The sequence below is a fragment of the Lissotriton vulgaris genome, chromosome 10 (assembly GCF_964263255.1).
Source record: "Lissotriton vulgaris chromosome 10, aLisVul1.2, whole genome shotgun sequence".
NCBI lineage: Eukaryota > Metazoa > Chordata > Amphibia > Caudata > Salamandridae > Lissotriton > Lissotriton vulgaris.
Genome location: NC_141698.1, coordinates 482,013,579 through 482,040,922, shown reverse-complemented (window position 1 = coordinate 482,040,922; position 27,344 = coordinate 482,013,579). Strand labels below are relative to the sequence as shown.

The 27,344-nt window shown below is 48.0% G+C and overlaps 1 protein-coding gene across 1 annotated transcript in view; it reads right to left on the bottom strand.

Moving 5' to 3' along the window:
* The window catches only part of LOC147685432 (cyclin-dependent kinase-like 4), an 892,274-nt gene that overhangs the window by 755,207 nt on the left and 109,723 nt on the right, over positions 1 to 27,344 (bottom strand). The window contains exon 2 of the mRNA XM_086941335.1: positions 15,250 to 15,483. Within this exon, the coding sequence (XP_086797461.1) occupies positions 15,250 to 15,417 (168 nt within the window). The 5' untranslated portion in view covers positions 15,418 to 15,483. The remainder of the gene's footprint in view (positions 1 to 15,249; positions 15,484 to 27,344) is intronic.

Below are 27,344 nucleotides of genomic sequence, written 5' to 3'. Positions count from 1 at the left end.
TTACTCTGCATCACTTAATGCCACTGCAATCTACACCAATGCACTATATGCCACTCTTCTCTACACCACTGCACTCTACTTTGCAGCACTGCACTCTCTGCCACTGAACTCAATGCCACTCTACTCTGCACCACTTTATTCTTTGCTACCGCACTCTACTCAGCACCACTTTATGCCACTCTATTGTGCTCAACGCCATTCTAATATTCTGTGCACCACTGCACTCTGACACTGCCCCATTCCAGTCTAGGCCACTTCAATCTGGAACATTCATGATTTCGCTGTGCGACTGGTCTTTGGGGTGTACCATGCTCCATCGATATGGTCATTTATCAGTGCGCCATCGGGGCAAGGCGCGAACCCAGTAAGCACATGTTTAATAATCATCATTGTGGACAAAATGGATATATCACGACAATACAAGGGGTGCCTTCTATCACTTTTTTTGCATAATGAATCATTATTTGCTCTTTTCGGATGGTTTGCACCAAAGAGGAAAACTATGGACTAATTTGACAAACCGAAAGTATCACCACATGTAAGGCGAAACATCATGTTTACAGAGCAAATCCATGTCATCAGGATTATGAAAATCATCTTGCCATTTTATTCGTAAATACTGTTGTTCAACAAATGGTTTATTATTTGTAACACAGAACTATTGTACATGTCATGTTCTTTGATTTGTACATGTAAAACATCAAGATACAGGCAGTACTTTGCACATAGAAAACGAGTGGGTTATGGGAGTTGTAGTTTGTAGTTCGTGAGGGCAGAGCAGTTCGAGCACAGGGAGCATCAGGTGGTTAACTAGAGTGCACTGAGGAGGGAGTGGCTTCGGTTTGTGGTTTAAAATGGAGTGGTCATTAGGGGAAAGACATTCTGTCATGGAGGTGGACGTTAAATTGAGAGCGGGGTGCAGATTTCGCAGGCATTGCGGTGGTTGAAGCATGATGTGAGCTTGGGTGATTTGAAACAGGGGAAATGGGAGAGTCAGAAGAATGGAGAGTTGTAGTTGAGGAGTCTGAGAAGTGAGTGTAACGAGGTAGAGAGTGGTTGAGTACAATGGGGTAAAGTGTGATTGTAAGGTGAGTTTGGCGAGTCGGAGGAGCATGTGGTTTAATTGTGTGAGTCTTGCGAGAGGAGTAGGGGGTGTGTGAGTAGCCGGGGATACCTGATGAATAATTAATCATGGGATAGGCACTAGGGTGTATAGAGATCTGTTTGACACTGAGGGGAGCTATTTTTTAGGGCGGGTGGTTTAGAATTAAATAATACAGAGAGGGGAGGGGGCAGTCTGTTTCACGTTAAGTTGGGTTCAAACCAGGGTAGCACAGATTTTGTCATATTTTTCCTGAAAAATAACAGCAGTAATGGTGGTTTTCAAATTTAAACTTGCAGTTACCCTTGAAGATGGGCTAAATTAAGTCCGAGATGCATTGGGTTGGAACAAGGAATACTATTCATGATGTATTATGCGTTTTCGTCATGCTCTTCAAAGAGGTCTGGATGGGCACATCATGGGCATTTGAAGCTTTTGAAAAAACATGTAACCTTATATGTGGATTTAAACAGATGAAGCATCTAAAGATTGGAATAAAGAATAATTTAAACGAAGTAAAATGGATAATTTTCTTGAATTGGAGTATTATGGAACACTCATGATTTCGCTGTGCGACTGGTCTTTGGGGCGTACCACGCTCCATCAATATGGTCATTTATCAGCGCGCCATTGGGGCAAGGCGTGAACCCAGTAAGCACGCGTTTTATAATCATCATTGTGGACAAAATGGATATATCACGACAAAACAAGGTGTGCATTCTATCACTTTTTTTGCACAATCTACTCTACGCCACTGCAATCAATGCCACTGAACTTTATGCCACTCTACTCCACTCTGCGCCACTGCAATCAATACTGAGTCACTGAACTTTAAGCCAATACCCTATGCCACTGCACTCTACCCAGCACCACCATACTCTATCCTGCACCCCTTCACTCTACTCTGAAACAATCTGCTCTGCGCCACTACTCTTCATGCTACTGCACTCAATGCTATGCAACTCCACTCCACTCCACTCTTTGCCACGGCACTCTATGCTGCACTACTTTATGCCACTGCACTCTACGCCACTCTAATATAAACCCCTGCACTCTATGTCAATTCACTAAAAACCACTTTACTTAAAACCAAACACAAATGTTGGGTCACTTTTTTGGCACATTCGACCCGGTCATGTGATTAGTTGCATAGACTGTGCAGTCCATGTTTACATCCAGAAGTACAGGCACTTTAAGCCTACAATGACTTTTAAAATCTAAAACTTGACATCAGAACTGGGTGAGGTTCTCCATTCACATGGTATTATTACCAAGCTCAACGTAAAATAATGTATACTTTGACATAATTGATATCTTGCTTTACAAATTGAAAGAAGGACGGATTTTGAGTGGTTTTCTTTAAAACGTATTGGCTATGCCTTTTATATTGTGAGTTTTAACTCACTAAACCAAGAAAATTACTTACTTACTTACAAAACCAATGCACCCTACGCCACTGTACCTACACCAACTACTTTGCACCACTGCACTTTACGCCACTATTTCACGGCCATATTTAAAATTGTAGATCCCTTCCTGAACCCTAAACCAGGTGAACAACCCGCACCTACCTCCCAAAACTTTGTTGACAGTCTGTCTTGCTTTTTCCATGATAAAGATTTATCCCCAATTTAAAGACAGCCAGAAAAATGATTCGTCCAGGTCACCACAAAAGCCTCAAGGCATCAGGCAACAGCTAACTACCTTCGATAATATGTCATTGGAGGTTTGAGAAAGGGTTATCCTTCAAGCTAGATCTGGCTCACCACTAAGTGTCTTCCTTCCACACATAGAACGGCAAACAGTGAATGCTCTTAAGCCCCAGATCAATGGTTTATTCTTACAGTAGAATCCGGAGCCGTTCCCACAAAATAAAAAAAAAGCAATGGTGCTCCCTTTATTGAAAAAAAGGCAAACTTGGATCCTCATACCCAAGCAACTATAAGCCTATCTCCCTACTTCCGACAATGGGGAGAATGTTAGAAACTTGGGTTTAATAGACAAATCACTAAGCTTATAGTCCAGAATAACTGTTTACACCCCTCCCAGTCTAGCTTTCGAGCTGGATTCAGTATAGAACCAGCACTTCTTGTAGTAAAAGACTTCATTCAAACCCAGCTCGACTAATGCAATGAATCAATATCAGTCCTACTCGACCTATCGGCCGCATTTGATATTCTGTATGAGATTCTGCAGCGGTGACTGGAAGAAATAGGCATAACTAGCATTGTCTGGAAGTGGGTAAAGTCCTTCCTTACGGGCAGACAGCAAGCAATTTACCTACCCCCTTATACATTAGAATTGAAAAAAGTAGACAGTGGGATACCTCTGGGCTCAGCCCCACCTTATTCAACATCTATATGGCCCCGCATGCAATGGTGACACAAGGCATTGCAGACAACACCCAATTGATGCTTGCCTTCTGTAACTTAGACAACTCTGCGATAGCCAATTTTCAAGGCTACCTTTTGGCAGTGGCAGATTGGATGTTGTCCCTGCCTCTCACACCGTGGCCAAAAACCTGAGTGGCAAAATTGATACCTGTTAGAATTGGGGGTCCATACTTGGTAGGGCCACGGCCTCTGACCAACTGGGGACCCTCTCCACCAGTCAAGGCAAGGTGGATGTACGTGAAAAGATAATCCCTGCTCACCCCCTTGGTAGCTTGGCAGAGCAGGCAGGCTTATCTCCAGGGCAATGTGTAAAGTATTTGCGCCAACACTCACAGTAATTAGAGGGAACACCACAAACGGACACCACACTGGTATAATATAAAAATCATATTTTTATATGTTCTTAGGCAGACTTAAAACGGATGTAAACCAACATAAAAATAGTCTTCTTAAAACAAAAGTGTTCTCCTTGTGGAAAGTGTTCTCCCACAGTAAAAACGAGTCTGTTGCAAAAGATTTTGGGCACTTCAGAATTCACCCCGAGCAGTCTGTGGTCAAAAGGGACTGACCCTATCTTTATGGGGACACTCTGGTGCCAGTACGAGGGTGCGGGGAGGGGCTTAGTGATCGAGGATTCCCTCGCCGGCTGACGCGGGCGAGGCACACGCGCTGGGCCTCCCTCTCCCCCCAGGTGAACGCGCTCGCACTGGTCTCACACTCGAGCGTTACCTGGGGGGGAGGAAGCGGCAGGCGGCTCGTCTCCCGGGTCTCGGGGGACCGGTACTCCTCCTCGCTTGCTGGGACAATCCACGCTCCTTCTCGGGGTGAGGTAGGCTGCCAGCCAATCCCTGCGCGGCTCGCCGATGACGCGGCGGGCCGCCAGCCAATCCCTTCGCGGCTTCAGGAAATCTCGGCGGTGATGACAGAGCCCGCTGTCCAATCCCAGCGCAGCGATCTGGGCGAGCCCCCCCTTCACTTCGCGGCTCCCAGTGCCTGGCAGATCTCGATGTTGGGGGCACCAGGGGACGCCGGGTTTTCGCGAGTAGAGTCAGGGGCCCACGGTGCTCCTATTTAGTGGCAGGAGGGAGGCCTCCTGAGCTGGGGATGCTGCCTGTAGGTCGAGCTTGGGGAGGGAGGATACGAGCCCACGAGCTCCAGCTGCACCCTCTCTCCCTCGGCACTTCCAGTCACCAACAAGTCATTCCCCACACACAGCAAGAAGGGGGGGAAGGCGGTGACCACGGCAGAGTTTCTTTGTCCCTGGACTCTGGGGCCAGGAGGCTAGCTCTTCTTCTAGCCCTTGGAGAGTTCTTCTGGTAGGAGGGGGACAAAGCACACAGCACAGTCCCAACGGTCCCTCTTAGGCAGGACAAGACAAGACAGCAGGTCAGCTTCCAGACACACAGCAATGGCAGCACTGTTCCTGGGGTCTTCTTACGGTGTCCTCTTCATCAGGGTGTCTCCTCTTCGGTCAGAAGTAGTCTGATTCTAAAGTACACGGGTCTTTCCTTTATACAGAAAATTGTCTTTGATGCCTTTGAGGTTTTGTTATTTAAGCATGGGTCGCCCTTGTCCAGGCTCTGGCGATGGAAGTCTCTCGGTCCTGGGGAATCTTCTCCTTTGAAGCCGGGAGGAAGGGACATCCGTCATCCAGCAGACAGGGGAGCCGGTAACTCAAGAGGCAGGGTACAGCCCAGCACCACTCCTCCCTCTAACCTTCAGGGCAGCCAGCTATCATCCCACCGCTGGAGTTTTCCCAGATCCTGTCACACTCCCTCGAACTCGAACACCCAGGCAGGGCCACAAGCAGACTGGACAGAAAAATAGTCTCTTTTTAAAAGTGCTATTTTCAGACACCACATTCAAAAACCACCCAGGCTAAAAGATGTATTATGAATTTCTGAGTCCTGAGAAACCAAGTTTGGATTCTCTATCTTGTTCCTGGAGGAAGATAGGCAGGTCCCCATGCCCCCCCCCCCTCCATTCTGTCCTATGGGCAAGGTAGGATTGCTACAGTGAAAAAACGAATTTGGCAGTAATCCACTACTGCAGCATGTCCCTTACACCTGTACAGGCCTTACTAGGAGCACTTGCACTTTGGCACTGATCACCAGTGGCAAAGTGCCCAAAGCATCTAAACCAGCAAAACATTATCCAGCATTGAATCAACAACATAGGAGGTAGAGATTAGAAAGTCAGGGGAAACCTTACCAAGAATGCCAGGTCTAACATGTGTCCCCTCCAGCTGAAAGTGAGGGGAACTACCCAACCCCTTGGGAGTTCTCATCGCTAAGGCGGGAAAATCTGGACAGACCGTCAGCATTGGCGTGTTCTGTGCCAGGCCGGTGTTCCACCGTAAAGTCCATCCCCTGTAGGGAGATCGACCACCTCAACAGTTTCGGGTTCTCCCCCCTCATCTGCATCAACCATCTGAGGGGCCTGTGGTCTGTCTGAACTCGGAAGTGAGTCCCAAATAGATAGGGCCTTAGCTTCTTCAGTGCCCAAACCACAGCAAAAGCTTCCCTTTCAATTGTGCTCCACTTTTGCTCCCGGGGGAGTAGCCTCCTACTGATGAAGACCACAGGTTGGTCCCAACCCTCTTCATTCAGCTGGGAGAGCCCTGCTCCCACCCCATGCTCTGAAGCTTCTGTCTGCACCACAAATTCCTTGTAGAAATCAGGGGCTCTGAGCACGGGTGCGGTGCACATGGCAGCTTTCAGGGTTTCAAATGCTGCCTGACAGGCATCATTCCAGATCACCTTTTTGGGCTGTTTGTTGGAAGTCAGCCCTGTCAAGGGGGCCACAATGGTGCCATACCCTTTGACAAACCTCCGGTAATACCCGGTGAGTCCCAAGAAGGCTCTCACCTCTGTCTGGGTCTTGGGGGGCTCCCAATCCAGAATGGTATCAATCTTTGCCTGTAGGGGCGCCACCTGGCCGCTCCCTACCTGGTGTCCCAAGTACACCACAGATCCCTGCCCTATCTGGTACTTACTGGCCTTGATAGTGAGGCCTGCACTCTGCAGAGCTTTCAACACTTCCCATAGGTGTTGCAGGTGTTCCTCCCAAAGGGAGCTGAACACAGTAATGTCATCCAGATAGGCGGCGCTGAATTGCTCCAGCCCGGCCAGTACCCGGTTGACCAACCGCTGGAAGGTGGCAGGGGCGTTCTTTAAACCAAAGGACATGACTCTGAACTGGAAGTGCCCCTCGGGTGTTGAAAACGCCAACCTCTCCTTTGCCCCCTCAGTTAAGGCAATCTGCCAGTACCCAGAAGTCAAATCAAATGTACTGAGATACTTGGCAGCCCCCAACCGGTCCACCAGCTCATCAGCTCGGGGGATGTGGTAGGCGTCAGTCTTGGTGACCACATTGAGCCCCCGGTAGTCCACACAAAACCTGAGTTCTGGGGTGGCACCGGGCGCAGCAGCCTTTGGTACTAAGACCAACCTGGCTAGCCCACGGGCTGCTGGATGGCTCAATCACCCCTAGCGCCAACATCTTGGCAACCTCTTCCTTGATGCTGGCCCTGACCTTGTCTGCCACCCTGTAAAACTTTTGTTTCACCGGGGGACTATCTCCAGTGTCCACATCATGGACGCACCAATTGGTGACTCCTGGGGTCATGGAAAACAGGGATGCAAACTGTCCCAACACCTGGCGACACTCTTCCTGCTGCTCTGGGGTCAGGGTGGGCGAGAGAACCACCCCATCCACTGACCCATGTTGCTCCTTGGCTGCCAGGAGGTCAGGAAGAGGATCACTCTCTTCCTCCATCCCCTCATCCGTAGCCAGGAGCATGGTGACATCCGACCTCTTAAAGTGAGGTTTGAGGTGGTTCACATGCAGGACCCTCAAAGGGTTCCTGGGCGACTGAAAGTCAACCAGATAAGTTACCTCGCTCTTGCGCTCCACCACCTCATATGGCCCCGTCCACTTATCTTGGAGCGCACAAGGCTCCACGGGCGCCATCACCCACACCTTCTGTCCAGGTTGAAATTCGACCAGAGTGGCATTCTGGTCATACCATCTTTTCATTTCGTCCTGGCTGGCTTCTAGGTTTGCTTGAGCAAGTTTCCTGAAGCGTTGGGTCTGATTGCGGATGGCCAGCACATAGCTGAACACGTCCTGAGGGGTCCTACCGTGGGATTTCTCCCAACCCTCCTTCACCAGACTCAGAGGTCCTCTCACAGGGTGACCGTACAGAAGCTCAAAGGGACTGAACCCTAAAGACTTCTGGGGCACCTCTTGGTGGGCAAACAACAGGCAGGGTAGGAAGACGTCCCACTTCCGCCTCATAGGCTCTGTGAGGCCCATTATCATGCCTTTGAGGGTCCGGTTGAATCTCTCCACCAGACCATTCCCTTGAGGGTGGTAAGGAGTGGTGAACTTATAAGTTACCCCACACTCTTCCCACAAGGACTTCATGTACTTAGAGATGAAGTTGGTCCCCCTGTCGGATACCACCTCCCTGGGGAATCCCACACGGGGGAAGATCCCCATCAATGCACGGCCCACCACAGGGGCTGTGATTGCCCGGAGAGGGACAGATTCCGGGTACCGGGTTGCATGGTCCACCAAGACCAGGATGAACCTGTTGCCTAGGGCTGTCTTGAGTTCCAGCGGCCCCACAATGTCTATACCCACCCGTTCAAAAGGGGTGCTGACCACAGGGAAGGGTTGGAGGGGTGCCTTGCACTTTCCTCCACTTTTGCCACTGGCCTGGCAAGTCTGACAAGTCCTACAAAAAGTTCCCACGTCCTTCTTCATCTGGGGCCAGTAGAAATGGGTGACAAGCCGCTGAAAGGTCTTGTCCTGTCCCAGATGTCCTGCGAGAGGTACGTCATGGGCCAGACCCAGTAGGAAGGTCCTGAAGCGCTCAGGCACCACCAGCACACGGGCTGCACCAGGCTCAGTGACCTTAGGCTCACTATACAACAACCCATCCTCCCAATAGATGAGATGGTGTTTCGACTCTCCGCCACCCGCCTGGTCTGCAGCCTGTTGCCGCATACCAATAAGAGAAGGGCACTCTTTCTGCGCCTTCCAGAACTCCTCCCTGGAGGGACCCCCTTCTTGCTGCCAATGGGTCAGCTCAGGCAAGTCTCCCAGTTCGGCTACCTGTTCCCCTGTAGGTACCAAGGCATCCCCCTCCGGGTCTGCTTCCTCCTGGACCGTGGGAACGGCCGGGGCTGGTTTCCCACGCCCCCTGCCCCCCTTCCTCTGGGCAGGTACCTGGGCCACTGTTTCAGGCTCCAGGTCTGCTTGACCACCCTCACTGGCGGCCATGGCCCGAGTGGTCACACAGGCCCACTCAGGACACCCCACCATCTCCAGATGTCTCTTGCGTTCCACCTCCTTCCAGGGGGAACTCTCCAGGTCGTTGCCTAACAGACAGTCCACAGGCATGGCGGGCCTCACCACAACTCGCAAGGGGCCTGAGACCCCCCCCCCACTCAAAGGGAAACTGCGCCATTTTGCAAAGGCGCACCGAGTTGTCAGCGGCCACCACCGGGTGAAGTACATCTGGGATAACCTGCTCCTCAGGGACCCACTGACACCTGACAGATGTCACACTTGCTCCTGTATCACTAAGAGCCTCCACCTCCCTACCGTTGACGGGCACCCACTGCTGGTATTTTTTAGTGTTGTCCGGCAGGTCGCTTTCCTGGTCCATGTCTCGGTCTCCTAAAGAGACCAGGGTCATCACTGCCAGCTCCTCCTTCCCACTAGGTATTAACTCCTCCCCCAAGTTTACACTCACCAAACTAGGTTTGGGAGCAACCGGGGGTGTGGGGGCTTTCTGGGGGCACCTCAGGGCAATGTGACCATTCCCATTACAGTTGTAACACCTAATGGGGCCTTGAAAGGTACGCCCTCCCTTAGGGGGTGGGGGTGCCCGGGACTGGGGGGATGGGGACTCCATTGCAGCTGAACTGTTTTGGGGCCCTTTAGGGAACTCCTTCTTGTTACCTGTGTCCCCCCACTCTTTTGCTGGGGACCCTGTCTAACTTTGGCTGTGGTAACCACGCTCCCCTTGTGGACCCTGGTGCTGGTCCAGCGGTCCGACTCCTTAGCAAGCTCCCTGGGATCAGTTAACTTGCTATCCAAAAGATGCTGGCGCAGCTCTGGAACACATAGACTGCTCAAGTTCTCCCAACTAATTAAATGGAACAACCCCTCATAATCAGTTGCCTTGCTGCCCTTTATCCAACCTTCCAATGCACGCGTATACAGATTCACACACTCCACCCATGTACTGGACTCTAACTTTTTAAAGTTCCTAAACTTCTGTCTATACTGCTCTGGGGTAAGCCCATACCTGAGGCATAGGGCCTCCTTCATATGGGGATAGGTCATCTTGCCTGCCAATTCTAAGGGTGAGAGGACATCCCTCCCAGAAGCCTCAGAATGCTTCCACAGGCCCGCCCCCCAATCCTCCATAGGCACCATACCCATCTTAAGAGCAATCTCATAGGCTGTGAACCACGCATAGATATCCTCCCCCCTCTGAAAATTCTGAACTATGTCCTTGGGGAGGTATACCCTAGGCCCATGCACTGGCTGTACGCTGCCACCATTTGAACGTGACCCCCACTGCTTAGATTTTAGTTCCAGTTCTCTCATGCTCACCTCATGGGCCAGAAGTAACTTCTTTTCTTCCATCTGGGCCTTGAGCCTCAGGACTTCTAGCTCATGTTCCCGCACCCTCTGGTTCTCTTGAATTTCCTCCGGGGAGAGACCCCTGCTGGAATGGGTGCTGCCAACACTTGGGGCTGGTCCGCCTATTGGCAGATCATTTGCTCCAAAGCCATTCCCTGGTGGATTCTCCGTCTCTGCACCACCTGTCCCTGCGGCCTCCTTGGCCTCCCACCAGACCTTTAAGGCTTCCTGCAGCTCGTCCTTCCTAGAGCCGCTTTTAACGGAGCACCCAAAGTCTCTGCAGTACTTCCTGAGAGCATCCTTGTGATAGGAATACAGATCTCCAATGTCAAACTCAACTTCTCCCTATGTACTGGTTTCCTTCTCATTTGGCGCCTTTTCACTGGGCGGTGACATGGTTCTTCACGGAAATTAAAAAATAGAACCAGGAGCCAATAATTCGGTATGTGGTTATGTAGGTCTGCAATAAACTAGTGGTGCTCACCAATCACTGTAGGTCAGGCGCAAACACACGTCCTCATCCCACCGCTACACCACCAATGTTAGAATTGGGGGTCCATACTTGGTAGGGCCACGGCCTCTGACCAACTAGGGACCCTCTCCTCCAGTCAAGGCAAGGTGGATGTACGTCAAAAGATAATCCCTGCTCACCCCCTTGGTAGCTTGGCAGAGCAGACAGGCTTATCTCCAGGGCAATGTGTAAAGTATTTGCGCCAACACTCACAGTAATTAGAGGGAACACCACAAACGGACACCACACTGGTATAATATAAAAATCATATTTTTATATGTTCTTAGGCAGACTTAAAATGGACATAAACCAACATAAAAATAGTCTTCTTAAAACAAAAGTGTTCTCCTTGTGGAAAGTGTTCTCCCACAGTAAAAACGAGTCTGTTGCAAAAGATTTTGGGCACTTCATAATTCACCCCGAGCAGTCTGTGGTCAAAAGGGACTGCCCCTCTCTTTATGGGGACACTCTGGTGCCAGTACGAGGGTGCGGGGAGGGGCTTAGTGATGGAGTATTCCCTCGCCGGCTGACGCGGGCGAGGCACACACGCTGGGCCTCCCTCTCCCCCCCAGGTGGATGTGCTCGCACTGGTCTCACACTCGAGCGTTACCTGGGGGGGGGGGAGCGGCAGGCGGCTTGTCTCCCGGGTCTCGAGGGACCGGTACTCCTCCTCGCTTGCTGAGACAATCCACGCTCCTTCTCGGGGTGAGGTAGGCTGCCAGCCAATCCCTGCGCGGCTCGCCGATGACGCAGCGGGCCGCCATCCAATCCCTTCGCGGCTTCAGGAAATCTCGGCGGTGATGTCAGAGCCCGCTGTCCAATCCCAGCGCGGCGATCTGGGCGAGCCTCCTCTTCACTTCGCGGCTCCCGGTGCCTAGCAGATCTCGATGTTGGGGGCACCGGGGGACTCCGGGTTTTCGCAAGCAGAGTCAGGGGCCCACTGTGCTCCTATTTAGTGGCAGGAGGGAGGCCTCCTGAGCTCTGGCGATGCTGTCTGTAGTTCGAGCTTGGGGAGGGAGGATACGAGCCCACGAGCTCCCGCAGCACCCTCTCTCCCTCGGCACTTCCAGTCACCAACAAGTCATTCCCCCGCACACAGCAAGAAGGGGGGGAAGGCGGTGACCACGGCAGAGTTTCTTTGTCCCTGGACTCTGGGGCCAGAAGGCTAGATCTTCTTCTAGCCCTTGGAGAGTTCTTCTGGTAGGAGGGGGACAAAGCACACAGCACAGTCCCAACGGTCCCTCTTAGGCAGGACAAGACAAGACAGCAGGTCAGCTTCCAGACACACAGCAATGGCAGCACGGTTCCTGGGGTCTTTTTACGGTGTCCTCTTCAGCAGGGCGTCTCCTCTTCGGTCAGAAGTAGTCTGATTCTAAAGTACACGGGTCTTTCCTTTATACAGAAAATTGTCTTTGATGCCTTTGAGGTTTTGTGATTTAAGCACGGGTCGCCCTTGTCCAGGCTCTGGCGGTGGGAGTCTCTCGGTCCTGGGGAATCTTCTCCTTTGAAGCCGGGAGGAAGGGACATCCGTCATCCAGCAGACAGGGGAGCCGGTAACTCAAGAGGCAGGGTACAGCCCAGCACCACTCCTCCCTCTAACCTTCAGGGCAGCCAGCTATCATCCCACCGCTGGAGTTTTCCCAGATCCTGTCACACTCCCTCGAACTCGCACACCCAGGCAGGCCCACAGGCAGACTGGACAGAAAAATAGTCACTTTTTAAAAGTGCTATTTTCAGACACCACATTCAAAAACCACCCAGGCTAAAAGATGTATTATGAATTTCTGAGTCCTGAGAAACCAAGTTTGGATTCTCTATCTTGTTCCTGGAGGAAGATAGGCAGGTCCCCATGGGCCCCCTCCATTCTGTCCTATGGGCAAGGTAGCCTTGCTACAGTGAAAAACGAATTTGGCAGTAATCCACTACTGCAGCATGTCCCTTACATCTGTACAGGCCTTACTAGGAGCACTAGCACTTTGGCACTGATCACCAGTGGGAAAGTGCCCAAAGCATCTAAACCAGCAAAACATTATCCAGCATTGAATCAACAACATAGGAGGTAGAGATTAGAAAGTCAGGGGAAACCACGCCAAGGATGCCAGGTCTAACAATACCTCACTGTTCTTAAACCACAAGTCAATGCCACGATCGGATAATGTTATGCACTATTGAAATCTCTCCAGAAAACTTTTCATTTTCTAGCAACAAATACACGCAAATGTAACACATGCCCTAATAACTGCCAAGCTGGATTACGCAAATGTCCTGCACCTTGAGGCCCCTTGAGGGTTTGTAAACAGACTACAATGCATAGTCCTGAATGTCCCATAATACAACTCTATTCGAAAGGGACTGAAAGCACGTCATTGACTCCCCATCAGCCAAAGAATTTAACTTAAAGCACCTTTAATCACCTTTAGAGCTGAGCTCCATTCAGAACACAGTGACAAGATATCAACACCACAAAAAGTTACTCTCTGTCCACCAAAATCTTTTAGCCATTCCAAGAATATATAAACTCGGAGCTGTAGAAAGGAACTTCTGCTATCTGGCACCTACATTGTGGAATCTGCTTCCTGATTATTTTAGGCATATACTGACAGAGACAATGTTCACCGCCCAGTTAAAAACGAATTTCCTTAAAGTACTGTGAATGCGCCCCCCTGTCTCCCTCTTAGACAGTATAACTAGTTCCTCTGTTTACTTTTACCCGCAAATAGAACAGGGACACCCCTGGAGCAGCTGTTGTTCTTTATAAAACCACACAATTCATTCATTCATTCATTCATTCAATCTTTCATCAATGTAGGTTACACATTTATCAATAAGACACTTAAAGCCGAAATGTTCAAAAAAGGACAACAGCATTATCTGTTTATCAGAGAGCTGCTGTCTGGAGTTTTATTTAGGAATTGGCATGTCTTTGCCTAATGAAGATAGATGATTATTTAGGTCATTATTATGTGATAAAAACAAAACTGCTGCCAGCAAGCATCCTTGGCAGACTCCCAGTTGTAACTCAAACATATCAGCACACTCTCCTTGGATCCATACCAACGCAAGCCCTCGAGTCCACATCAAGGGCTGTAAGAAAATTTATGAAGTCTGATTCCAAGCTCATCTCTGCAAGGAATTCCCAAAGCTTAGACCGGTTTATCCGGTCAAAGGGGGAATTCAATTCATAAAGGAAAGATGTAGCACTCCCTTCTTGGCTATTGTATACTTACTAATAGGCAACATAAGATTAAGGCACTGCCCCTGAGTGCCTAGGCCCTCCCTAAAGCCATATTGGAAGGGGGACTTTAAGTTGGAAGCCCCAGTCCAGGCCAAGATCTCCTGCAGGACTATAAGTCCAACGTTTTTAACGGCAGAGTCCAACACAGAGATTGGACAATAGCATTGGGGGTCCGGCCTATTTCCTTTCTGGTATACTGGCACAGTAACAGCCATCTGCCATGTAGTCAGAAGCTTAAACAATACTGCAGAGTTTAGGGCATTCATCATTACAGGCACCCAAAATTCAAACTTGGACTTGTACAGGTACCTTTGACTATAATGTTGCTCCATCTATAATAAGAATCTAGGCCAGAATTAGGATTTACTAAGGAAATATGTTCTTCTTAGTTCACTAATGGCATTATCGTTGGTGGGTGAGCAATGAATGTTTCTAAAAACTATAACTTTCAATAAAATTTGTCTGTTCGCACAGTGATATAATCATATTTAGACTTGGAATGGAGACCTGCACCGATTTAACAACCAGGCTTCTTGTAACAGAGAGGAAAAAGAGTACATCAGTGAAAATACATTCACAATAAGTGATCAGGCTATTTTGACCATGAGCATACCATGAGTTCCCTTTGAGAACTGCCAGGCCCACATGCAAAGAGCAGGGGCGTAGCTTCAGTAGCGATGTTTATGGTGTGACACCTCTCAAATGCATTCTTGGTCTGGTAGTTGGGTCTGGGGGCCCTGAATCTGGTCTGCTATGACTGTGTCACTTTGAATTTTTGGTCTAAGAGGTTTTAAATTGGATCTGGATCTTAATTCTATGATGTGCCCGGTTTACCAAAAAAGTAGTAAATCTGCACCCATAGACCTACTCCTTGACTGGTTGCGAATTTTCTTCTGTTCGGAATTCACAAACATTGACAGTGGTAGGCTTTGAAAGCTGCACCAGTCTCATTTCCAGGCACACTACTGGCAAATAAAAAAAAAAGGTGATGGTACGAATGCTTGTAAATAATCTAGCCAGCAGCAATCTCTCTGGGTAGCAGTCTAACCCGCTATTCTTCACCCACTGAGCAGCTCTAGACATATGCCCACCTAGTGCAAACTGATCCTGTTCCTCATGGAAACAGTCCATCATGAATTTTGGTTATCCATTCCTTTTTAGATGGAAAATTTGAGATTCACATCTCAACTCTCACTGAGTAAGCTATGCCCCTAAAGATGCAGGGTCGCGAGAAGCAACAATGGGCAAACCATATGTACCAGGCAGTCTTTTTCAGGTGTCACTTTCTTTGAATTCCTTTTTTATGTAAAGGTGGGTGCTTGCTTATGTAGAGTTCTATAATTACCTTCAACATGCGGATTTCTCGTAAGGCAATTTTCTTAATGACCGGGTCATCTTCTGACTCCAGAAACTTCTTTATTGCAACGACTTGGCCACTGTCTTTGTTCCGACACTTGAACACTACACCGTATGAGCCTTCCCCAATCTTAGCCAGTTTCTCATACTTCTCCATTGAGTATCTTCCAAACGCAGCTGGTGGAAACTTGAGTTGTAAGTTTAGAAATGTCCAGGAATCCAGCTTTTGGGAGTAAAAGGAAAAAAAGAAGTTAGATATCATTTAATGATTCTAGTGATCATGTCACCGGCTGTATGAGTATTTGGGGATGACAAAACAAAACTGGAACGATTTTGCATGTGTGTGTTAATCCCTGCAAGTGGAAATACTGTCCAATATTGCACAAGCTGTAAAGATTGATATGCAACATAATGTAGCTGGAGTTTTATGTTGCTATTTTGAGCACGTCTCAATTGTGACATTGGCATGATCTGAAAACCAAAACAGCCCACCAACACAAGGGTCTCAGCTCAGCCTGCCATCAGTAATTAAATTTTTCCTCCCCCATTTCCACTGAGCGATTATTCTATGCATTTGTTTCTGTGAAACACCCATTCTAAGGTGAATCCTGAGCAATCTATTCAGAACTCTGTTGAGGACCTCTGGCTCTAGAAACAGTCCTATGAGAAAAAATATTTCCTCTTGTGTTATGTATTTGTTATCTTTACTCTTCTTCAATATACTCTGCTTACTTACTTCACGTGCATGCATGTTTTAATTATTGAGGCTATCTCATAAAGCTTGCAATTTATACCAATAATTATCCCAGAAGCTTTCCTCTGAACAGTCTTCCTTCTGTCTTTATTGTTCTGAAAATCTGACTTTCATGAAACTTTATTGCAAATGTATAACCCAAAAGTAGAAGACTTCACCATGGAGGTATCAACAGAAGGACATTGTGGGCCAGCGGCCTTCGTTATGCAAACTGAGTGCTGCCCAAAAATTCCCCGCCAGCACTTCAGCACATGGTGTTACAGTAAGATAGAGGCAGGTGAGAAATATTTTTTAAAAGAAGGGTATCGTGTAGGAGGTGCACCTCCCTCCGCCAAAAAAGAGAAAACAAAAGAGGGGCACAACGGGACCCCCATAATGCAAAACAATTAAGGGGTATGAATCGAACAGCTTTCTCTTCTCTGCATTTTACCTCTTGGTAGTTTACGTTATCAGCATTTATATTGTGCATTTCAATTAATTTAAAAATGTTTTATCAATCAGTCAAACAACAATTGTAGAGCTCACTACGTACCTGTGAGGGTCTCAAGGCGCTGGGGGGGAGCCGCTACTGATCGAACAGCCAGGTCTAGTAGCCTCCTGAAGGTCAGTAGGTCTTGGGTCTGTTGTGAATGTCTGACATAATATCGACAGACAGAATATCGAAATACAAAAATATCGGCACAAAAATATCGACATCAAAAATATCGGAATCATATCTTCATAAAGGTAAGTACAAAAATATCGAAAAAATAATATCGTAGTACAAAAATATCGGAATTAAAAATATCATTTTTTAAATGTATTATTAATAATGTAAAAATAATTTTAAAATACATATAATTTTACAAATATTAAATAAAAATATTAAAACAAAATTAAAACTAATACATATACATTTAAAATAAATAAAACACTTAATAATTTAATGTAATTTTATTTTTTTTAATGTTATTAAATTGATTTAATGTAATTTTTTTTGTTTTTACCCTGTACGCCTGTACCCCAAAAACCCAAAACTGACCCTGAACCCTAAAAATATCCCTGTACCCCAAAAACCCAAAACTGACCCTGAACCCTAAAAATACCCCTTTACCCAAAAACTGAAAACTGACCCTGAACCCTAAAAATACCCCTTTACCCAAAAACTGAAAACTGACCCTGAACCCTAAAAATACCCCTTTACCCAAGAACTGAAAACTGACCCTTATCCCTAAAAATACCCCTTTACCCAAAAACTGAAAACTGACCCTGAACCCTAAAAATACCCCTTTACCCAAAAACTGAAAACTGACCCTGAACCCTAAAAATACCCCTTTACCCAAGAACTGAAAACTGACCCTGAACCCTAAACATACCCCTTTACCCAAAAACTGAAAACTGACCCAGAACCCTAAAAATACCCCTTTACCCAAGAACTGAAAACTGACCCTAAACCCTAAAAATACCCCTTTACCCAAAAACTGAAAACTGACCCTGAACCCTAAAAATACTCCTTTACCCAAAATTAATTAATATTATTTAATTACCAATTAATTATTAATTAACAATAACAATAAAGTAAATATATTAGCACATTAGCTGTAATTAATTTAATTTAATAATTAATATTATTTTTCCCAATTAATTAATTAAGAATAACAAAAAAATATATATAAAAAATTACTATAATTAATGTAATTAACTAATTAATATTAATTAATTACCAACTAATTAATAATTAAAAATATGTACAAAATTATATTTATTAATTAACTAATATAAATTAATTACCATTTAATTATTAATTAAAATATGTACAAACATATAATAATTAATTAATTATTATTAAATTACTTCCCACCCTATTCCCCTATAAACCCATAACCCGCTACAGAACATATTTATCAATTAATCAATTAATTAAAAATTAATTCTCAATTAATTAATTAATAATTCCTACTAATTAATAATTAATTTAACATAATTAAATTACTTCCCACCCTATTCCCCTATAAACCCACAACCTGCTACAGTAGTAAAAGACAATATTTAATTAAATTACATTAAAAATAAATAATAAAACATAATAAATACAATATAATATACACTAAATTCATTTAAAAATTGATATTAGTAACATCGAAGTTATTTATTTCGATATTATTGACATCGATATTTAAAACTTCGATATTACTGATATCATACTAATATCGATATTAAGACTGTCGATATTACTTACCTTCGATATTTTGTCCCATCGATATTTAAACTTCGATATTATTGTATATCGAAATTTAAAACTCGATATTTTGTCTGTGTACCCTCTGTTGTAGGTTCAGTGGGAGGGTGTTCAAGGTCTTGGCAGCGAGGTGGGAGAAGGACCTCCAGCCGGTGGTTGTACTTCGGATGCGCGGGACGGTGGCGAGTGCGAGGTCAGTGGAGCGGAGCTGGGGGTTAGGGGTGTAGAAGAAAAGTCGTTTGTTGAGGAAAGGCTGGGCCGGTTATGTGGAGTGCCTTGTGTACGTGGATAAGGAGCCTGAAGGATATCCTCTTGTTGACGGGCAGCCAGTGCAGGTTTCTCAGGTGGGGGGTGATGTGGCTGTGGCGTGGTTCATCGAGGATCAGTCGTGCCGAGGCATTTTGGATGCGTTGCCGTTGTTTGATGAGCTTGGTCGGGGCTCCCGGGTAGAGGGCATTTCCGTAGTCAAGTCTGCTGCTGACGAGGGCCTGGGTGACTGTTCTTCTTGTATCTGTCGGGATCCACCTGTAGATCTTGCGGAGCATGTGGAGGGTGTTGAAGCAGGAGGAGGAGATGTCGTTGACTTGCTTGGTCATGAAGAGCGTTGAGTCGAGGATGATTCCCAGGTTGCGTGCGTGGTCGGTGGGTGTCAGGGCTATCCCTAGTGCCATCGGCCACCAGGAGTCATCCCAGGCTGAAGGGTTGGAGCCGAGGATGAGCACCTCCATTTTGTCTGTGTTCAGCTTCAGTCGGCTGGTCTTCATCAAGTCGACGACAGCCTTCATTCCTTCGTGGAGGTTGGCTTTGGCGGTGATGGGTCTTGGTGAGGGAGAGGATCAGTTGGGTGTCGTCGGCATAGGAGATTATGTTGAGGTCGTGCTGTCGGGCAACGTGTGTGAGCGGGGCCATGTAAATGTTGGACAGTGTCGGGCTGACGGAGGAACCCTGGGGTATACCGCAGATAATCTCGGATACAGAAAAGGGGGTGGTAGTGATGAACAGAGTGTCTGAATTAAGCAGACCACTCTTACCCAGTCAAGAGATCAGGGCTTAATCCATCACCATTTTTTAGCTCACTGCATCACCCCAGTTCAGAACCTGGCTATATGCAAATTAGCCTGACCCCGTGCCTCATGGGAACAGGGCAGACCAAACTACCAAGCCAATTCTTCACTGGTAAGGAGACAAGCTTCCGGGGACCGGTTTCTGGCATTTCAGCCGTCGTCGGCCCGGGCGTTGATCTCGGCATGTTTCCAGCTCTCTGGGAAGGTTGCGGTCTCGAGGGAGCGATTGATGACGTTGTGCAGGTGGGGTGGGGTGCTATTCTATTCTATAAACAAATTTATAAGGCGCAACTAACACCATTAGGTTTCTTGGCGCCATAATGAAGAGAGCAGATGAGGGAGCAAAGAGGCCGGTTATTTGTAGGATTCAGTAAAAAGAAAAGTTTTAAGGGAAGATCTGAATTTGGGGTACGAAGTGGACAGCCTGAGAGGCAGGGGGAGGGAATTCCAAAAAGTGGGGTCCAGGAAGGAAAACTTAAGCCCACCGTGTTTCTTCCTCTTGTATCTGGGAATGGATAACAAGGCCAGTTGGGAAGACCGGAGAGTACGAGAGGGGACGTAGGGTTGGAGGAGGGAAGAAATAAAGAGGGGGCCCTGACCGGCAAGGGATTTGGAAATGATACAGCCCAGCTTGAACTTGCAGCGGGCAGCTACCGGGAGCCAGTGGAGGCTTTTTAGGAGGGGCGGACGTGTTGATCTCTTGGGAGAAAATGGATCAGGCGGGCAGCCTGGGTGCGATGGAGCTGCTGGCTTTGTTGAAGATGTGATGCGGGGATGGATCTGACAGGGAGCCAGAGTGGATTGTGCTCATGGTCTTGATGGTGTCATCGATGCTCTTGCTGGTCCAGGCTAGCAGGGGGTCGTGGTCAATGGTGTGCAGAGAGACTGTTGTGTTGCTGTCTGTTGGGGCTGTCTGGGTGTTGAAGCTGTCATGGATGTCTGCTATCTTGCGGTGGAAGAAAGATGCGAGGGAGTCGCACAGGGCTTGCGACGGCGGGATGTCATTGGTGTTGGAGCTGGGTTTGGCGAGTTCCTTGACGATGTTGAAGAGCTCCTTGCTATTGTGGGCGTTGTTGTCGAGGTGGTCTTTGAAGGAGGTCCTAATGAGGTGATGGTGGTTGGGGGTGGCGTCCTTGTGGGCTGCGTGGCTGTCTGGAATCTGTTTGCTGTGCCATTTCTTCTCTAGCTTCCCGCATGCTCACTTGGAGGCTAGGAGTTCTGGGGTGAACCAGCTGGCCCTCCTGCTGGTGTCTCTGTGGGGGGGTTTCTTCAGTGGGCCGAGGGTGTTGGCGCAGTCATCGATCCAGCGTCGGAGGTTGCGGGCAGCGTCGTCGGTGTTGAAGGGTTCAGTGGGTGGGCTGAGAGCGAGGTTTGCATGTAGTTGGTCTTCAGCGAAGTTTCTACCAGCAGCGACAAGGGATCTGTTGGGTGTGGTGGAGTATGGTGGGTTTCTGGAAGGAGAAGTGGATGCAGCGGTGGTCGGTCCAGAGGAGTTCGTGGTGTGGCTGAAGGCGACGCGGGGGCTTGCGGAGAAGATGGGGTCAAGCGTGTGGCCTGCGGAGTGGGTAGGCGTTGTGACGAGTTGCCTCAGTCCGAGGTTGGCGAGGTTATCGATCAGGGTTGTCGAGTTGCTGTCGTTGTTGTTCTCCAGGTGAAAGTTCAGGGTTCCGAGGAGGATGTAGTCGGTGGAGGTCAGGGCGTGCGTGCTGATGAAGTCGGCTATGGAGTCGCTGAACTGGATTCGGGGTCCGGGGGTCTGTAGACGAGGGTGCCTCTGAGGGTGGAGTTGGGGTCTGTGTGGATCTTGAAATACATGTGTTCGGCGATGCTGAGCGTGTCATTGGTGCTGGTCGAGACCCTGATGCTGTTCTTGTGGATGATGGCGATTCCTCCTCCGACTCCGTTGGTGCGGTCTATGCAGGTGATATTGTAGCCGTCTGGGATGGCTATGGCAATGTCGAGTGCGGAGGAGTCGTTCATCCAGGTCTCTGTTAGGAAGGTGAAGTCCGGGGATGATGTGTCGAGCAGGTCCCAGAGCTCGACAGCGTGTTTGCATGTGGAGCGGGTGTTCAGTATGAGGCACCGGAGGTGGTTGAGGTATTTCTTGGCGGGTTGTTTGGCGGCTCTGAGGCTGGTGTAGCTGTAGTTCCGGCAGGTAAAGGGACCGTGTGTGCGTTTTGGGGCAGCCTTCAAGCAGGTGTTGGTCATTTCCGGGGTTGAGAGTGTGGAGTGTGCTGGCGTCGTAGCGGTGGTGGTCATTGTGGCGGGTGTGAGGACCAGGGGTTCTGGTGCTGGGCGCGGTCCAGGCACGGCCGGGCTCAGACGGGTTTGCCTTAGGCTAGCCTTCTGCGCGCCAGCGGCATGCCCCCTGCGCGTGGCCGCCATATATGGGGATGTGGGAGGTAGGAGCAGCTGGGAGGCAGGAGGCAGGTGCAGCGAATGGGTAGTGAGGGGGGCGGGGCCACAAGGGATGCAGAGGCAGGAATGGGAACGGTGGGGGCACCTGAAGGCAACGGGGCACAACAGGGGCAGCGAGGGGGAAACAAAAGGCAAAAAACAGGCACAAATCAAGGGCAGCGAGGGGGAAAACAGAAGGCAAAAAAGGGCACAATCAAGGGCAGCAAGGGGGGACAGAAGGCACAATGGGCACAAATTAAGGGCAGCGAGGGGGCGACAGAAGGCAAAATGGGCACAATCAAGGGCAGCAAGGGGGAGACAGAAGAAAAAAACGAGCACAAGATACAAACCTAGGGCCTACCACTGGCCACCAGGGATGAGGCGCAGGTGGTAGCCTGCGGGTGGAGGAGGGCCTCGACTTCTACAGCAGCTGCAGCGTCAGGGCACACAGGCGGAGCTGTGTTTTGGGGGAGCGACCTACCAGGAAGGTTACAATACAAAAGAAACTATAAAATAAATTAAAACTGGGAGAACAGACTGCAACTAAATTCATTATGAATGTGTATAATGTATAGGAGTGTTTGGATACAACTGTAGCTGGAAGTCATTTTTAGGTCGAGCCTATAGCGGCAGCGCGCATGCGCTGCTCGCATTATGAGGCATGCAGTATTCAGTACGAGTGGTAGCTTTGTGGAAGCTCTGCCCACTCTCCGCCCATTGCAGTTTTTTTTGTTTTTTTATTAAATTAGCAGTTAATTAAAATCATTGCAATAGAGTGTCATCATAGTGCAGTTACCACGTTAAAAGCAAAAACTAAGACAACCATCAAGTTTAAGTTCATATACATATAACTAACAAGGCAATCTTATAGTTACCATTATAATCACGTAACAGGTTTCCAGAGCCAAGAATAAAATTAATTAGTACAAGAATACTAGGACAGGGGGCGAAAAAAGTCGGTGATAAGTTTTTGGGAGGGAGGAACTGGAAGGGCAGGGGCCAGAGTGGGTAAAAAGAGATTGTCCTGGAATCTCACATATTTTCCAGACCTTAAAAGCACTTGAGTGTCTAAGGAAGTAAAGTAAAGGGCCGATGCCTCCCAGCATGTTCTGATGCCCCATTCTAAATATACGTTTTTTAAAAGAAGTCTTCTGGCAGCGTCAAGGGCGGGACAACAGCACAGAAGATGCAACCATGATTCAGACCTGTAGTTGCACAGTCTGCAGGCCCCCTCCTCACTTGTTGGAGCCCATCGGTTGAAGGCAGTGGAGCGCAGACCTAAGAGACGCATGAACATAATGTTCTTCCGGGCCACTGCGTTCCCATTTTTCAGGAGGTAAGATTGAGGTACCCCAGGGAGGTATGAGTTATTCAAAGGAAGCAGGATAGGTGATGTTTTTAGAACCTAGATGTCCGTCCGTTAAGAAATTTGTCTGACCTGTTTATTGATAACCCTATTCCAGACTCTATATGGAATAGTGTCTGTGGTTAGTAATGTGTTGTCAATGTCTGGCGTTCTTATGGCCTTTATAATTTGACGATTCCACGGATTCGCAGAGCTGGCAAGAGTTTCTTTTAATCGGGCTTTTAGAGTGTTGTCTGCGGCTTTTAGTGTCCTTATAAAGTATTTCAGGGTATCAGCCTCACAGAAAATAGATTGTCTTTGAAGGCCCAGCTCCAGTCGTAGGCTTGCCCTGTGGATGAAATTCGGAAGATGGAAGATTTTTTTATAAATGAAAACTTGGGCATGGTTGAGACTGGCTGAGCATGCGCCAGGAAAGGCCTGATGCCCATAGTTTAAGGAGGGGAGAAGAGTGACTTTAATCACCTTCAGAATGGGTTTAGCAGAAGGACTACTCAGGGACTGGTTGAGTCGGGTCAGGGAGTATGTTATTGCTCCAGCTTTTTTTTTTCAAGGCGGCTAGGTGGACTGATGGTCTGGAAGACTCGCTAAACCAGACCCCCAGGTAATTGTATTTTCATGTTGTTTTGATCTTTGCGGGCCCCATGTTCCACCTTAAACTTTTCTTGTTCTTGCAACAGCCGAATATCAAAACCTTCGTCTTTTCCTGGTTGATTTTTAGAGCGTTAGTAGTATTATATTTGTGGAGCGTGCTTAAGGCTCGTTGGAGGCCAGATTTTGCCTGGTCCATTATAACAATATCGTCGGCATATTGCAAAATGTGCAGGTTCGTTTTTGCTAGGCCCAGTTTTGGCAGGAGATTGCTTTTCTCCATGAATCTTCCCGGGTCGACGGTGTAAAGGTTGAACAAAAGGGGGGCGAGAACGCAACTTTGCTTTAGCCCGCCCATTGGCTTGTGTCTTTGTTCTCGGTAAATGCTGTCTTCTGATAAATTTTGAGGCTTGTTAGTCCCTCCTCCTGACGGCTATGTGTCAATTTTTGTCACCTCCCATGGCTTTTGGCCCCTTTACTTCGAGTGTTACACCATATGTGGACTGTGAGCAGTACTTTGTGCCCCCTTCTCCCCGCCAGCATTCCCATTGTCCATGCCCGTGCCCTCACCCTCCCTCCTATTGTCCATGATGCAATTTGCAATAGGTCTCTCGTAAATGAGAGTCCTATTGCATTGCAAATGCTTGTTGTCTACTTTAGTGCAGCAGGAACGTAAGCAGGGCATGCAGTAGCATAGGCATGCCACACACAGAGATGTGCGTGAATGGACATACAGTGAGCCAAAGTGCCGAGAGGTATAAAGTTCATAGATAAACTATGTGATCAGCATGCAGTGTTGCTAAAGTTGTAATGTGGTGAGACATGTCCCGGGAAAGCGTACTAAGTGTGGCTAGGACATACGCTGTAGCAGGACACACCTTGTGACATGCAGTGGGAGGGAAAGTGGGACGTACAGAAGGACATGCAGCCCCCTTGGTGATTGAGGGCAGCGGGCGGGTATTGCACCAAGATATGTAGTGTGTCAAGTAAGATGGACTATACAGTGAGACGGAGTATGTAGTGCAGTGAGACGTGCAGTGCATGTGCATGCAGTTTAGCATGAAAGGCAGTCACATTCACCACGAAGCATGACTGGACATGGACTGTGTTGGGGCATGCATTGTGGGTGGGGCATAAAGTACAGTGGAGGAAGAGGACATCAAGAGCATTCACTTAGGAAGTGCTACGTCTCGCACTGGATTCAAGAGTCCAAATACACACAATGTCGAAAAATTGGCGCGCACAGCGAGATACAAAAACAAACATGATCAGATCAAGGGGTACACACATGTCCAATTTACCAGAAATGTATTGTAGCAGGAGGTGGAGTACAGATCTGCAATGCTGTTTTACAGGTGGAGGAAGGGGACATAGAGCTTACCAAAACATTGATGGGACATGCAGTGCAGTATTGCACAGTGCTGTAACTCATGCAGCGTAGTGAGGTACACTGTACTGAGATATGCAGCGTCGGAGGACAGGCGATATGTTGTATAAACAGTACTTTTTTGTTTTCATCAGTGCATTGACATAGGGCATGTAGTGAGGTGGAGGTATAACGTGCCCGGAGACGGGAAACATCCTGAACAACGATCATTTTATGACGACTTACCTGAACAACGAAGCCGGAACCACGACTTTTAAAAACCACGACTTCCATTAAGCACGACTTCCCTGAACCACGAGTCTCTCCACTACACTCCTCAGAATTAAGGGAACATTAGGGGGGGTGTGGGGGGGTCTCCCCCCTCCCCCCAAAAAAAGGAAAAATAAAAAAAAGGTAATGGTATGCGTTGTAAAAAAAAAGATTTAGATCCGTTTATTTTTAACGAGTGGTATTGTAAGAAGTATTGTAATTACAATAGTGCCATCTACTGGCCAAACACGAGATGTTTTATTTCGTGGTTTAGGAAGTTGTGTTAAAAAAAGGTAGTGGTTGAGAAAATCTCATGGTTAGGCTTTCGTGGTTAAGAAAGCCGTGGTTTAGGCAGTAGTTGTTTAGACATACAACAGCCCGGAGACATATAGTGCAGCGGGAATTGCATTGTATTGGTCCTAAACTGGATTAGGGCGCGTAGTGTGGTGGGGTACACGGTACAATGTGAGAGGCAGGGCAAAAGGACATGCAGTTTCAAAGTACACGTGCATTGGTACATGCAGTGCACTGGTACATTTAGCTTTAGGAGGTAGGCGTTGCAACTTTAAATTCATTGCAGTATTACATGCACTGTTGTGGCACATGCATCACAAACTGCAGAAGTATATCAAAGCATGTATAAAGTGCAACGCAGTGATTCACACGTTGGATAGATATGCATAGTTATGAGAGGAGTGAGCAGGCAGCATGCAGGAGGTCATATGTAGAAAGCCATGCAGTGCCGTTACTAACAGTATACTATGAGAATTACAGGGTGGGCGGCCCTGTTAGAAGTGCATCTGTTCATCCAGTGAGCTGACAAAGAGCCTGACGATCTATGAAAGGCAGCATCTGCAGTGAGATGGAAGGTCGTGCAGGGACTGGCTGGGTGTAGTGTGTCTACTAAAGACCGTAGGCGTAGGGCATCCAGGGTGCTGTAGCTATTTCTGCCTCAGCTTGCTTCGTGTGCTGCAGCTGCTAACGAAGATCTGTCCGCACATCGAATCTACACTATTCATATCTTCGCAATGCTTTGCAGGGCGGTTTCTTTATGGAAAGACACCCCCCTAGCGGTAGCGACCCACAGTCTGTGAAATCACATCTAAACAGCATTTCTGGCACACCTTTTATGAGAAGATGTGAGCCTTGCATAAGTAAGATTGTTTTGTGCTGTTTGTCATGCATGCAGGCCTGCCTGCTCACTGGGTGCCGCCGTGGGACGCTGTTCTATAACGAGTTATAATACAGCTCCTCCATCTGCAGTTCTTTAGAGAAACCTCTGCGTAGGCTGACAATCCGATAGCGCCAAGATGCCTGCTGGGTGAATGCCAGCATCAGATTGGTAACGCGGGCACTCGGGCAATGCCGGATGGGCCGGTGCCACTTTCTCTCCAGGGCCGGCCCATTAATGTATGCATATCTAGCGGGGCAGGGGGCCTCAGCAGAAGTAGCCTCACTTGTTTTCAGTCACCAGTGTAAACAAATCCGTGCATTTTTTTGTATCTACCCCACCCCCTTTTTAGGTCTCGGACTGCGTAGGCTGCGCTTGTGCAGTCTCGCTCCGAGACTTTATGTCTGTAGTAGTGGGGCTTGAACCCGCCCCTCTTCTCCATTGGCTGGCTTCCTAAATGGAGGTCAGCCATTGGGGAGAGGGGCATCACTCCGTTTAAGCCCCGTCTTTTTCGGATTCAGGGGCGTGTTTTTTCGCTTCTTTCTGTTTTTTTTCTCTCCTCTTCCCATTGGCTGGAATTTTACATTCCAGCCAATGGGAAGAGGAGAGAAAGTAAACCATGCCCCGAATCCGAAAATGACGCTGCTTTCTCTGAGGCATTTCTGCTTCACTTCGGAGAAAGATGGTGCTGTGGAGCGCTCCTCTCTTGTGTATTCTCTTTTTGTGGAACTTTCCTGTCCCCTTTAGGTGTCCATGTGTGCCACCTAGCCGGGGCCGTTATCTGTGAAGAAGTCGCTTGAGAAAGACTGAGGGAGGGGCGGATGCCATTTTTGGCCCGAGCACAGCCTCCAGTAGCTTGGAATCGGACCCTGGAGATCCCTGCCGGGAGG